At 37.0% G+C, this 12,961-nt stretch overlaps 1 protein-coding gene across 1 annotated transcript; it reads right to left on the reverse strand.

Annotated features, from left to right (window-relative positions):
- Nucleotides 1-733: 733 nt before the first annotated feature.
- Nucleotides 734-2,804, reverse strand: LOC148168162 (uncharacterized). The gene is made up of 7 exons (XM_088046182.1): nt 2,244-2,804; nt 1,914-2,198; nt 1,685-1,870; nt 1,420-1,639; nt 946-1,385; nt 849-889; nt 734-790 (listed from the first exon to the last, which is right to left on the reverse strand). The coding sequence occupies exons 1-7, from the start codon at nt 2,704-2,706 to the stop codon at nt 734-736; spliced, it is 1,692 nt and encodes a 563-aa protein (XP_087902308.1). The 5' UTR covers nt 2,707-2,804.
- Between the last annotated feature and the right edge of the window lie 10,157 nt (nt 2,805-12,961).

Consider the following 12,961-nt stretch of genomic DNA (forward strand, 5'->3'; position numbering starts at 1 on the left):
TGACATTAAAATTACGCGAGAACATTATCATTATGTAGGTATTTTTGATGGGGCAAGCTGAGGCGTGGGAGATGTAGTTAATCATTTTAAAATAATACCGGAAAAGCTTCCAAGTAATTCACGTGGGGCTTGAGAGAAATGGGAGCACATTAGACAATTGCAGATGCAGCTATCTGCTTCAAGTTTTGTTTTATTTGGGAATTTCCTGCGTGTCTGAAATGCAATAGAAAATCAAAATTTATAGTCTTATAGAGAATTCTTGTATTCACAATCAAAGGTTTTAATTTTGCAGTCTGTATTTTAGAGCTCACAGTTAAATAAAAATGAACTTCAAGAATGTTCCGGTTTTATTTCAGATTCAAAGATTAAGAACTGTAGTTGAATTACGCAGATTAGTAAAAATCAAGGCTGTGATATCGGAAATAAATACTTCAAACTCAAATCAAATTTATTATCCATGCATACACCTACATTAAAACGTTCTAGGATATTAAATTAATGCAGCATTGCAGATACGGACCCACGTTTAAGTAATACAGCATATTTTTAGAATTTTACGATTTTGAATCAACATTAGATGAATTAATATCAACCTGAACACTAATTTTGAGTCGTCGAACCACCAAAACAAAAACACTTGACATGTCGTTCTATTTTCTTGAGTTGATTGCCTTTCCAACGACCAATAAAATCCGTGACATCTTTAATTCGTAACAACCATGACGCATAGATTCTATTCGAAAGCGACACAATCTAAATTTATAGTTTTCGGACAAATTATTTTCTTTAACTAAAAATATGTACGGCGTCACAGATATTTGAAATTACACCTGTTATGTAAATTTAACCGCAAAGTTTCCTGTCTTGCGTTTGTGGTTCCCTGCTGCTTCTTTTAGTTGTACGCTAGAGGTGGCGCTACGTGCTGGATTTATTTCTTTTTCTTGCTTTTTTTCTGTTTGGGCTTAACCCAGTGGTCAAAAATCGACTTGAAAAATTCGTCGTCGGTTGCGTCTTTGAGGGGGAAGAGCAAGCGGCGGTTTTCTTCCGCGATGCGTTCTTCCTCTTCTTGTTTTTGTTGCTCGCGTTTTAAACGGGCAAGTTCCGCTTTCTCTTCCTTCGTCAGTTTGTGCTTTTTAGGCTTCTTTTCTTTCTTTGCTCGTTTCGCCTTTTTATGTTTCTTTGGTTTGTGCTTTTTCTTTGTTTTTTTCTTAGGCTTTTTGTTTTTGTGCTTTTTCGGTTTTTTCTCTCGTTTCACTTTCGGTTTTCTGAGTTCTTGTTTCAGGACCTTTGGGATTTTCCACACCGTGTTGATTTTTTGCGTCAGTGACGTAAAGGAGTTCATAAGAGAGAGTCTGATAACCGTGTACTGAAAAGTTTCAGAAAAACTACAAACTTAGACGTTCGTGTCTCTGCGCTTACTAATCATAGACGAATTCTTTGATTGCAGACAGAGCGCAACTGTTGATCATCACGTTTTTTTCCAGGTTTTGGATTAGTTGAGTACGGTCACGTAAATAGTCTCCCCAGTGCTGCTTTATATCAGTTGGGGCCAGGTTGACTTCTGACGTTACAGAAGGTGGTGGTGTCTTCCTCTGTTGAATTTCCGACTCAGACAGTGACGATCGTTTCCACAGAAATTCTACAAGACACAGTTAACTTATCGAAATTGCGAATAGCTGTTAACTTTGATCTTTCAGAGGAGGCACATCTTCTCTTTCTTCTTCAGATCCTAACGAAGACGATGAGTGTGATCGAAATCTGGCGGGAACAGAATCGTCCGGTTGGTAAAAATCTGGAATGTACTCTTCACAGCCACATTCACTTTCCTCAGTGGAAGATCCCGTCGTGGTATCCTGGGACAAGCTGTCATCTAGAACGAACATTGATTTAGAGACACTTTTACGAATTCTTACGCTGATATCGTTTCTGCGGCGCTTCCGGCAGCTTAAAAATCTCCGTGCTTTCATCGATACCAACAGCAATATAACTGTCTCCGTGTGTTATATTGGTGAAGCTCGAATTCTGTACACTTTCAAAATTTAAACTGATTTTCTCCTCCTCTTCGTCATAGTTCAAACTGAATAACTCTGCTGGTGTCGGCAACATCTCGCACCCTGTTTGCACTTTCTCATCCGCGATCATCATCGCTTCATTAAAAATCTGAAAAAACTCCTTCCTCGACAAGTTTCTTTGTGGATCTACAAAATCCTCAACCTTTATAGGATCACATTAAACAAACAAACCTCTAATCAAATCGAAAACGTGCAAGATCCATTCGAGCATAATCTTTTGGTAGCGTTCTGGAAATTGAAATTCGTCCTGTAGCTTCCACAAACAATCGGTTATGACGTCCAGAAACCAGAACTGGATAGCATTAAGTTTATAGTCAGGTAAAGAGAAATATTTGCTTAGGATGTCGATGGCGGCTTTAATTCCGACTTCGCGAATATAAGGAATCTTGAGATCGTCAAGTTTTGGGAAAGACTTGGGAACGCCTTCAATGATGTTATGGAAGTGGAAATTAGGTGCAGGTGTCGACGGGGGCACGGGCATATGGACACTGTTTACAGACTTATCGGACGTTACTTCTTGCTCCAGGTCTAACGGAATAGTTTCTTCATTATCTTGAATATCTTCACTCATAGTGCTGGTCACGAGTTTCGCGGTGAGTTTAGAACTAACAACGGGGACATGGACCAACTCCATTTTGATAATTTGACTGACTTAATTTGACAGAAATGACAAGTGACCGGCGCATCCACCATTTTTGCTCCTCGAGCAACGAAAACCGTGTTGGCTTTAATGTCTCTCTCGAACTCTTCTAATTATTTTTTTAACTCAAATTTAGTGGTTTACCGAGATATTAAATAACCTCGAGCGCAGGTATTATCATTCCGTAAACCGTGAGACGTATCTCATCTATGCAGAGATTCTCTTCTAGGTATCTCCCACAAAGCGCCATCGTACAATAAAACATTATCGACATGTTACAGCCTCGAGTTTGCTTCCCTTACCTGAACATTATCAAACGATTTATCAGAATGCGGTAACAGCGAATACGACGAAATTAAAAAAATAATGCGTTTAGAGTCCGGACGTTTTATATCACGGCTGCGAGCAGAGTCGCGATAATAAAAAAGTTATTACAGATTATAAAATTCATGAAATTCGGGGAGTCTTGCCACGTTGTTGGACGTGTCTGTTTGTCTTGGGGTTCCCCTACAAAATTAACTAGCGATTTGATGTTTCATTAATGGAAGGTTGCGGGATTGACATTTATGTTTAGTTCCTATTGGCGAGGCGTGGATTTGACACTTTGATAACCTCATTACTACAATTTTAACAACCTGAAAACTTCGAAATTGTTTTCATATTTATTGGAAATTTATTTCGCTCTGCCGTTTATTGTTAATTGAGTTTCATTGAATTTTATGGACTTTTTATGAAATGAATGGGCACGTATGCCAGATCTGACGGGGTAATTGGTTGAGCTCTGTAATTTTATAGTACAGTTTGCATTAAAAAATGCCGCGGCAGCTCTTTTTATTCTATTTTTATATCTGCAACATTCTAATTTTTAAGTCCACTAAACAGTTTTTTTCACAAAACGAAACGAGAAACCGGTACGCTTTCACAATGAAAACCAACTCCAGCAAAAACAGGGAACAACATAATGCAATCGTCTGGCTCAGTGTGATATTGTTATTTGATATTAGGCTCCCGTATTCAAATGAACCGAAAAAATTACTCGGGACGTGGAAATTTTTTATGATGAATACTTAAATTTTGTTTGGGTTAGACTTTTGCGGGGAAACATGAATCTGTAATTAAACTTGAAAAAACGAGCGCTACCATTGCTGTATTGATAAACGGTAAGAGCCGTTTTGTACGACGCAAAACTGAACTTCAACATTATCTGCACTATTGGATTAAAATTAATCGAAGTTAAAAATGAAAAGTTGAAGTTTTTACGACGCCTCGTAAGCTCTGAGTTGGAGGCTCATTTTTTGTCGATTCCTTCGCAGCTACAAGAGTCAGATTGCTTGAAAAAATCTGCGAAGAAGAATAGGAAATGTAACACTGAAATACCAGGTTGAGCGATTAATCTTCCCATCACAGACAGATAGGCGCCAGGTATCCACAACACGAGAGTGTTTTGAAAGAAGTAGTGTTCTATAAATCATACGTGCACCGCTCGAACACGTTTCAAATAACAGTCGTAATAATAGAACAATTAGAAGACTCCAAATCATTAATCTTGTGGTATCAGGGAATGAAAACCGAACATCAATTTGTTAGAGAGAGTTTCAGTTCATTTATTTTCCTATTCAATTGCAAATACAAGATCGATAAAAAGTTGTCACTAAGAATACATGTCAATTTAACTGTTCAAACTCCCATTGTCTCAACTTTGCGATTGATAGATTAAATATTTTCACAAAGGACGACAAACGGAATAAATTTCGTGCAGGCTAAGAAGCAAAAAATGTAATCGCGATGGGAAATTACCGCGACGCTTTTTTTAATTTGGAAGGGTACAAACAGGAAGACAAGACTGGAGTCGATAACAAGGAAAACGTGATCTGCAATATAATAAATGTGTTATTAAATGGAAATTTATGCAATCGGTGGTTTCGTTTTTCGAGGAGCTTTTACTCAGGCTGAAAAACCAGGATTTCCATTATGCAGATGCCAATTTGCGCCGAATTAAAAATGTAGCTGCACAAGTAACCCAACGATGTTAAGCTGTTGTTTGAATATGCAAGATATAGATGTGATAAAATCGAAAAATGGTGGATGCACCGGTCGACAAATTAGAAAATTTCATTAGGATACATGTGAATTCCCTTACCAAAAAAATCCGGTAATAAATGAAACGTGCAATTCAAATAAATTGCCTTAACTGGAGCGTTGTGCTCTCGCTAACATGGAAATTAAACGTCAAAATACACAAAACTGAAATTGAATAAACTGTGCGTATTCTTCGGCGAATGACTAATGTATTTTCAACGCGTCGATTTTTTCAACGCGTCGATTTTTTTCAATTTAAAGTGGTTAAATTGAGTCACCTTCACTAAAATTAGAGAACGGTAATTAGGTATGATGGAAAATACCTAATTGTGAATAAACTGAAATAATCATGGTACTAATTAAAAACTAATTACAAATTAGTGCTTTAATTACACGAAGCTCCACTCGTCTCGAGAAGAGATTTCAAAATGTTTTTAAAATTAATTTTCGTGTTTATTAGCGAGCACTTTGATCGTGCGGTGGAGGTAAAAATCTAAAAATCTCGCCCTGTGGAAATTAGCATAAGACAAAGCAAAGAGATGGAGAAGAGTGTTTAACGAAATAAATTGCTCTTAATCGAGATGACAGTGAGGAATAAATGGGTCATTTAGCTTTATTTCTCCATCCATAAGCAGCTTTCGTAAATCTTAAACCGTTCGGGAAGATTTATGTGCTTTTTACGATTACTTTTTGTTTATCGAGGAATGGTCAATAATTTTTCGAACCCGTTGTGTTGATAAAATCAATTATTTCTTTGCTGGGGTTGTTTACTTATTGATTTTGCAATTTAGTATTATTTCATTATAATTCCCTCTTCGATTCGAAGGATTTACATGTCAAATACCACCACTGACTATATGATTTCTATTGAAACGCGACCAATTCGTCTTCCATCACTGACAGCTGTCGATATTTACTCTTCCTGCTTGAACCAACATTCAATGGTTACAGATCTGGCGTGTTCTTTCCTTATCTTTGATCGAAACATTTATTGATTTTCTACATGCAGAAACCGTCTCATTCTGCACCGGCAAATTGGTAATGAAGCTCGTTTTTCGATTTTGAGCGCTTTCTGTTTGGCAACATCGTCTCTGTTAAAATCCCAACTGTGTCCATAATTAGCTCTGCATATTAAGGGATAACCCATTAGTAAACAAAGATGGTGGAGGGATTTACATGCTTCCAACGTTGTGAACGTTTGCACGGTAGGTAGATATATAAGGATCTCATATAATTAAGCTGTTGGAATAGCTGCACAACGGCACAACTGCCAACAAAACTTTATAATTAAGTCGCTTTATAATGAGTTAGGTGGTCGTAAAATTTTTGGCGGACGAAAATAAAAAACTTAATTAGGTTAGAAAGGGAGCGGAGTTGGCGAATGGAGTGCGGATAGATTGGTGCTTTTAAAGACAAATTATGTTTATATGACCTCATCAAGAAGAGGACCAAAATTTATATTAGTTTTACCACGAAACTTACCCACGTTCCCGACCAAATTTCATTACGGGCGCCAATTCAATTTGCGAGTTTATATTAAATTATCGTTATTTTATATCTAATCGATCCGGATCCGCATATGTCACTTTCTATGACGCATCGATTGCGTTTTTTCATTGCGAAAATTAGGAGCGTAACAGACAACTGGTTTCAATTAGCGTCAGTTACCAGTCTCAACCATCAGATGCAAATAAAGAAATCGATACTTTGATACTTATTGTTGGGACTCGACACTCCCAAATAAAGCTCCCTTTTCTCAACAAGTCTTTGAATTCCACAAGACCTCTCTATTCGATTCATAACATTGGTGACATCGAGACGTTACCTCGACTGGTTTCTTTATTTTGCATGCATTCTTCACGTCGACGGCACGGAATTCTGAAGTGAAATAATTTTTATTTTTATTACCCGGTGGTGAATGATGGCAGCACTTTTCATCCTTTCACAAACGTTAGTTTTTGTGTTCTCTGGTTTTACTAGTTTTACCATCAAATGCAATGCTAATTTCTTCTGCAGTTGAATTCGAGTCATCCAAGTTTCGTCAAAGTTTTCAACAACACAAGGAATCTTATGTTCGTACTTCCAAAGCTCAACAGCGATTAACTCAGCTAAAAAGCCTTGCATTTCTCGAACGGGGTAGTCAAAAGATGATAATATTGACATCGCATCGAAGTTACTTTCATAGTCTTTAACGGAAGTTGGAGAGTAGTAGAGTTAACTCAATCTAATGGGCGCATCTGGGGACATGAACGTTCGTCCTAGTTTGAGAACTGCTGCATTAATTGAATTAGTTTGGAAAAAATCGAATTGAAGGTATAGATTCCAGACTCTCTTTTCAGTACTTATGCTTTTGAAATTTAAGTTCATTATTTATTTTTTTCCCTATTTCTACTTCATGATTAAAAAGCAGCGCATCCACCATTTTTACTTTTATATTTGTTATTTCGTATTATAATTAAATGCGCTTTGATCAATCTCTGTTTGCTATCATCAAACTGCGGAATTTTAATTAATATTAAAAATTATTAAATCAACTCTAATTATCGAACAGTATAATTGTGGAACAATCACTTTCCCTATGGCAGTTCTATTGTACATTTCCCGTTATTTCAGCATGTTTTTCTGAATGTTGTTTTCGTCCAAGCGAACGTCAAGAAAAAAGAAACTTGTCTTCTCCGGTGACAAAAACCGCACTAAAGCCGCTATAATAGTTTAGTAGATCAGGTCACGTCTTTTGACCTCCATAAAATATTCGTTTTTCCATTGCGAACCGGAAATTTATCGAGACTTTATTTCCTGAATGAGCAAAATGCTGACGAACTAATACAAATTTTCTTCATTACGTTTGTGTTTTTCTTGTAATTCCCCAATTCTGGTTCTTTCAGTTTAAAGACTTTACCCTAGTTTAATTAAAAAATATTTGTTTAATTAATTCAGTTTTGCTCCTGTTAAAGCGAGCTGAAAAATGACGACTTTTCCAACTCCGCAAATAAGTGTTAAGTGGTTATCGCTTCTCCAATTCCTTTGACAATTAAACTTCGGAGTGTCCTCCATTCAAGTCTCGATTTATTGTTTGTCGTCTGTTTTTCTTCAGTAATTACCTTGAAAAGAAGAGCTAATTAAAAAGCGAATAGAGTGACATTGTTGTAGAAGCGACCAACACCTGGTATTGTAATTTATTGTAATCAATCACGGTGTAGTTTTGGCCGACCATCTCGCTCTCTAACGACGCCGAAATGAACTAAGCCGTTGTGTATGTTGGCTATATAAATTACTTATCGATTTTGTTGGCGGTTGTGTGTTGAATGAGATTAAATTCGTTCTTAAGATATTGTTTACAATTGCAATGTTTCGTGCGCTGCTGTGCTTTTCAGTGCTGGAAATCGCTAAAGCACTTGTGTTGACCTCGGTATGGGTCACGGCATTTCTAACAACGAAAGTAATAATTTGTTGCTAGAAGCAAGTTAATAATTAAACATCGGTTCTGTTTACTCATTGGTTGTTAGAGTCGCTACAACGACGTCGTTTTTCTTTAATCTTATTTTTTAAATGTTGTGCAGTCTTTAATTGACGGTGAGTTTTTTGAGCACGCTTCGGTGATCGTCTTTGCCTCGAAATCAAAGCAAGAAGACATGCAACTGTTCATGGTTGCGTGCTCCCTATTCAATATAATTAATTTAAATTCCGCAGTAACTGTATGTGACACAAAAATTTCCAGTTTTCTCTTCGTGCACATAATTCCAACTTTAACAAAATGATAGATGAGGTTTTATGAAAATTAATGAAAACGTACGTCGCTGTTCTCCAACAAAGGCTTAACTCAACCGTGTTCTCGTAATTTGATTTTTTAAGGCGATTTCCGTGGCCGCCATCTGTTCCCTAAACCCATTGTTTCCAAGACAAACCACATAACTAGACATAATATTTGCATTATACGCTACAAACTTGCTCCTTTCCCTAAAACCGTGGTCGGAGGTAGTTATCTAACTGTATGAACGTGCTCTTAGCGCCTATACACTTTATCATCGCTGTTCTATTCAATTTGAGAACCACATTGTCTAACCCCACAAATTCCATTGAACTTAACAATATCCACTATTTGTCACTGCCTCAGTTTGACTTTTGAGTTAACACCCACACTCAAATGCTAGAATTGAAGAAAAATGACGCGGCTCCATACAAAACGCCGTGCTTTAGTACAGTTTTACTTAGAGGAGGCAAATAAACCGGATTATCCCCCGGAATTCTTGCATAGTTGCTTCGATCCGTCGTTACACCCGTTCATCATCAATCAAACTGTGACGTATATGGATGTCTTACGTCTAAACTCTGGCAAGCCTCAGCCACCGATAAGAGCCGCTTTAAAAGCCGTTTCTTAAGCTATGCCGCAAATTCGTAGAAACGGTGGGCGATTTAGATGAATTGCTTCAACTTTGCATGCATTTTTGTAGACATAAATAATGTGAAAGTGGAACAAAATGGGACGGCTTAAAATGTTAGAGATGGTAAAGCGAGTCGCGCCTAGAACACACTTTGGGGGAAAAAGAGGCGTGGAAGTAAACAATAATGTGAAATAATAGAGTTCATTTGATGAAGGAAAAGCAAATTTTAATTTAAGTAGAATTGCTCTGAATCGTATGGAAGATAGTGGCGCATTTGTTCTTACATATTCTCATTTAGTGTCTTACATTACCTTAATTATCAAACATGTTTCGCAAGTTACAACCCCCTGATACACGATATAATCAACCCGCCAACCTTTTTACGATACATTATAGCTCTGATACTAACGCAAAATCGATAAATTCGAGTATTTTTAGTGGTAATTGAAATTTGTCCCCGGCGCATCCACCATTTTTAGCTGCGCTGCATTCACGTAATTTAAAAGGTTAATTTTAAAATAAATTACAATTTCTCTTCTTTTCTACTCAATATTGAATTAGCTCAGGCGCGAAAATTTGGACGGTTTTATTAAAAGTCGCAACAATGACTTACCAGCTCGCTTGTTTATTACATGGCAAGTTTACGCTTTTATGTTGTTAAAAACTTTAGTAAAAGCTCCGTCAGCTCTTAAATTAAATTTATTTTTGCCTGCTCGGATTAATTAAAGTGGGGTGTGCTCTTGGTTGCATAGTTGTGGAGTAATAACTTGCATTTCACTGTTGAATTTAATGTTTTACTACAGCTATTGAAGATAATAATAATGTTTATTGTCACGTCTCCACCTAAGTGCAAATGTTTTTCTAGAAATCTTACATAAGAGGTCTTTTAAACCCGTTTTATGTGTTTATTGCAGGAAAAAGTTGCAACGTAAATACGAGCTTATAAGAAAAGGAGAATTCGATATTGCTCTAATAAGTTTGGCGGTTTCGTATTTAGTTACATTAAAGTTTCGTTTTACATGCCACTTTCAAGACATTGAAGTTTTCGGGTTAAAGTTTTAAAACCCAGCCTTCGGTTAAAATCGATGGGTGTCTTCATATTCGGCAATATTGTGGACCGCTGTATAAATTATGAGGCTTCATCGCGAGGCGAGGGTTGGGTCTAATCCGTTACTAATGCAGCTTGGTGAAACCATGATGATAATAATTATAACTCAAAACATAAGTTTACAAACTTGTATCTATCATCAAATAACTTCGTCTTACCTCAGATTAGTTCGTGTTTAAGTTGAACTTGCAGAAAATCAGCTTTAGGCGAACATTTTTACCACAACTTGATAAGAGTCCGATTTGTATTGAAATCTTAAGTTTGCGGTATTGTACGGAAAGTTTTTGGGTGGTAGACACAAAGAACGCCTCACATTTTTGATCCTTTATACTCGGGGAACAATATACAGAATCGATAACAAGTTTTATGTTAAATTTTTGCTTTTGAACAGTATTTAACGCCTTTGGGTCGATACCAGCTCGAGTGGCAGCTGGGTCCATCAACTCGAGAGCACTCAAGGGCGGGAAAACACTCAACGAAGTTGTTGCGGAAAGTTTTTCACAATTCGTTTGACAGAAATTGGTTCCTAATTAATTTCGATCAGTGTTTAATACAAGCAAACCCACAGGATTTAACTCGGTAGGAGTGAAAAAAATTTACATCTCAACTCAGTCCTTTCAGCTAATTCAGCCCTCTTTTTTATCCCCTTTTATTTTCAGCGGTTAGTCGCAATAACGCGAAATTCTTTACTCGTTTCCGGGAATTACGTGTCTGCTTAGCTGAAAATTTAATTACGAGAACAATGGCATGATCCTGATGATGAATTATGTAAAATGGCAGTTTTCGTGGGTGGAAAAACACTTTTCCACAAAAAACCGATCATTGTTGCTGCAGTGGGGTGTATTTTTAATTTTTGCTTGGCCTTCGCACGCCTTCCACGAGTGGGTGTTGTGTTTGATAAATCTAAGCTGCTGTGTTGGCCCAACGTTTCATTGAAGTTTAATTCCAATAATATTTCAAAGTCAAATTATGAGCTAAAAATCCTATCGAAAGAATAATTAGGTGTGTGGGGTGAAAAATTGTTGAGATAATGTTTGGATTAAAATAGACGTGGGCGAAATTGGGTAAGTAAAAAATCACCGCAAACGGACTCGGTAACGAGGATTTTTTTTTCAACGGTATTTGCATTTTTGCGCGTACTTGCAACCTTTGCCGAGTTTAAATATCCGTGATGCTATTAGCGTAGATGACATCCCATAATGAACTTTTGTGTCGTTTTTAGGCGTCTTCTTGCCATAATCCCCGGTGAAATAGCAACCAAGTCAACTTCCACATGAATAATTAATCCGAATATTAGATGCTTTTACCCTAGTTCTGGAAGCTTTACACATTTTAAATTCTCTCCAACCGGGGTACATATTTCTAACTGCAACAAGGTGATATCGTCCTCGGAATGAATAATTTATTTCCGAATTCATTTCCATTTTTTGCGGTCTTCTTATAATACAGATTGATTTGAAAACGGTTCTCTTTGAAGACATTCTCGTTAAGACCTCATTTCTTTGATAAATTTATTGTAATGCTCCTTCTTTCATCGAGTTTGACTCACAAACGAGGAATCTAGAGCCGATTGTGTCCGTTATTCCGAGATGGGACCAGAAAACTTTTGCTCAGTTTAGATTGTGTTGTGCTTCTTTCAAAGTAATTAAATTCCGAACCTGTCGCTGATCTTGTATTTACATAAAATCTTGTGTTGTTACCAGTTAAAAGCGCACATCTAAACTACTTGCTCTTTTTCGTACCGTGAAAGCCCTCCAGTGTATAACCGGATATTCTTAACAGAAAAACGCCTCTACTAGAAACGTACATTTGCATTTAAATTCAATTCGTTACATTTCCTGAAAAAGGATTTCACAGTTAACAGAAAAAGCAATGATAACAACACTTGTACACATTTTTTGCTGAATTGTTCTTTTTTGTTGTATCGCTTCCACAAGCTCATGACGGCGACATTTTACGAGCTGTAGCTTCTATTTCTACTGGATTTTCCACCTATAAGACAATTTTTAAGCTGCTACTGTCGTTTATAAAACTTCGAATTTTCCAGAGCCATTCACCACCTCACTTCCATAACAGCCTTAGCTGTTTGTAGCAGCTTATAAATCCTGGAGGGGTTGAAAGTGCACCGATAAATCTTATTTAGTGCCAACAAGACATAAACAATTGATTTCGCATTAGTGTTAAAATATGGTGTTTTAGAATTTTTTCCGAGTTTCATAATATAGAATTACGGACAGTTCGCGACGGAATCGCATCGATTTTGTCGGGAAGTCAACGGTGAAATTAATGACGGATCAGAGGTAGTCGTTCTGATGAAAACTCGTGCTATCGGTTCTTTTTTCGTTCCATATGTTCTTAATTTTTTGGCGGAAATGACGCTATTTGGGAACGACGCTTCCGATATTTCAACCTGAGAGAGCGTATGTTTTACTGGGAATGGAACTAGAATTTTTTTTTCATAAAGTTTTGTTAATAAATTTTGTCACTGCGGTAACAAAGTGGCGCATCCACCATTTGGCTTGTTATTTTTATTTCAGTGTACAGGTAGAGAGAATCTCCAGCTTAAACACACATTTGAAGTTCCATTATTCTAGATTATGTTTAATTGCATTCATAAACACGTAAATTCCTAACCAAACGCAGCGCACACAAATATTCCAATACCAGCCGATAGCAGCCT

This window comes from Gnatocerus cornutus, chromosome 9, assembly GCF_029298725.1.
Source record: "Gnatocerus cornutus isolate USDA-ARS CGAHR chromosome 9, icGnaCorn1.1, whole genome shotgun sequence".
Lineage (NCBI taxonomy): Eukaryota > Metazoa > Arthropoda > Insecta > Coleoptera > Tenebrionidae > Gnatocerus > Gnatocerus cornutus.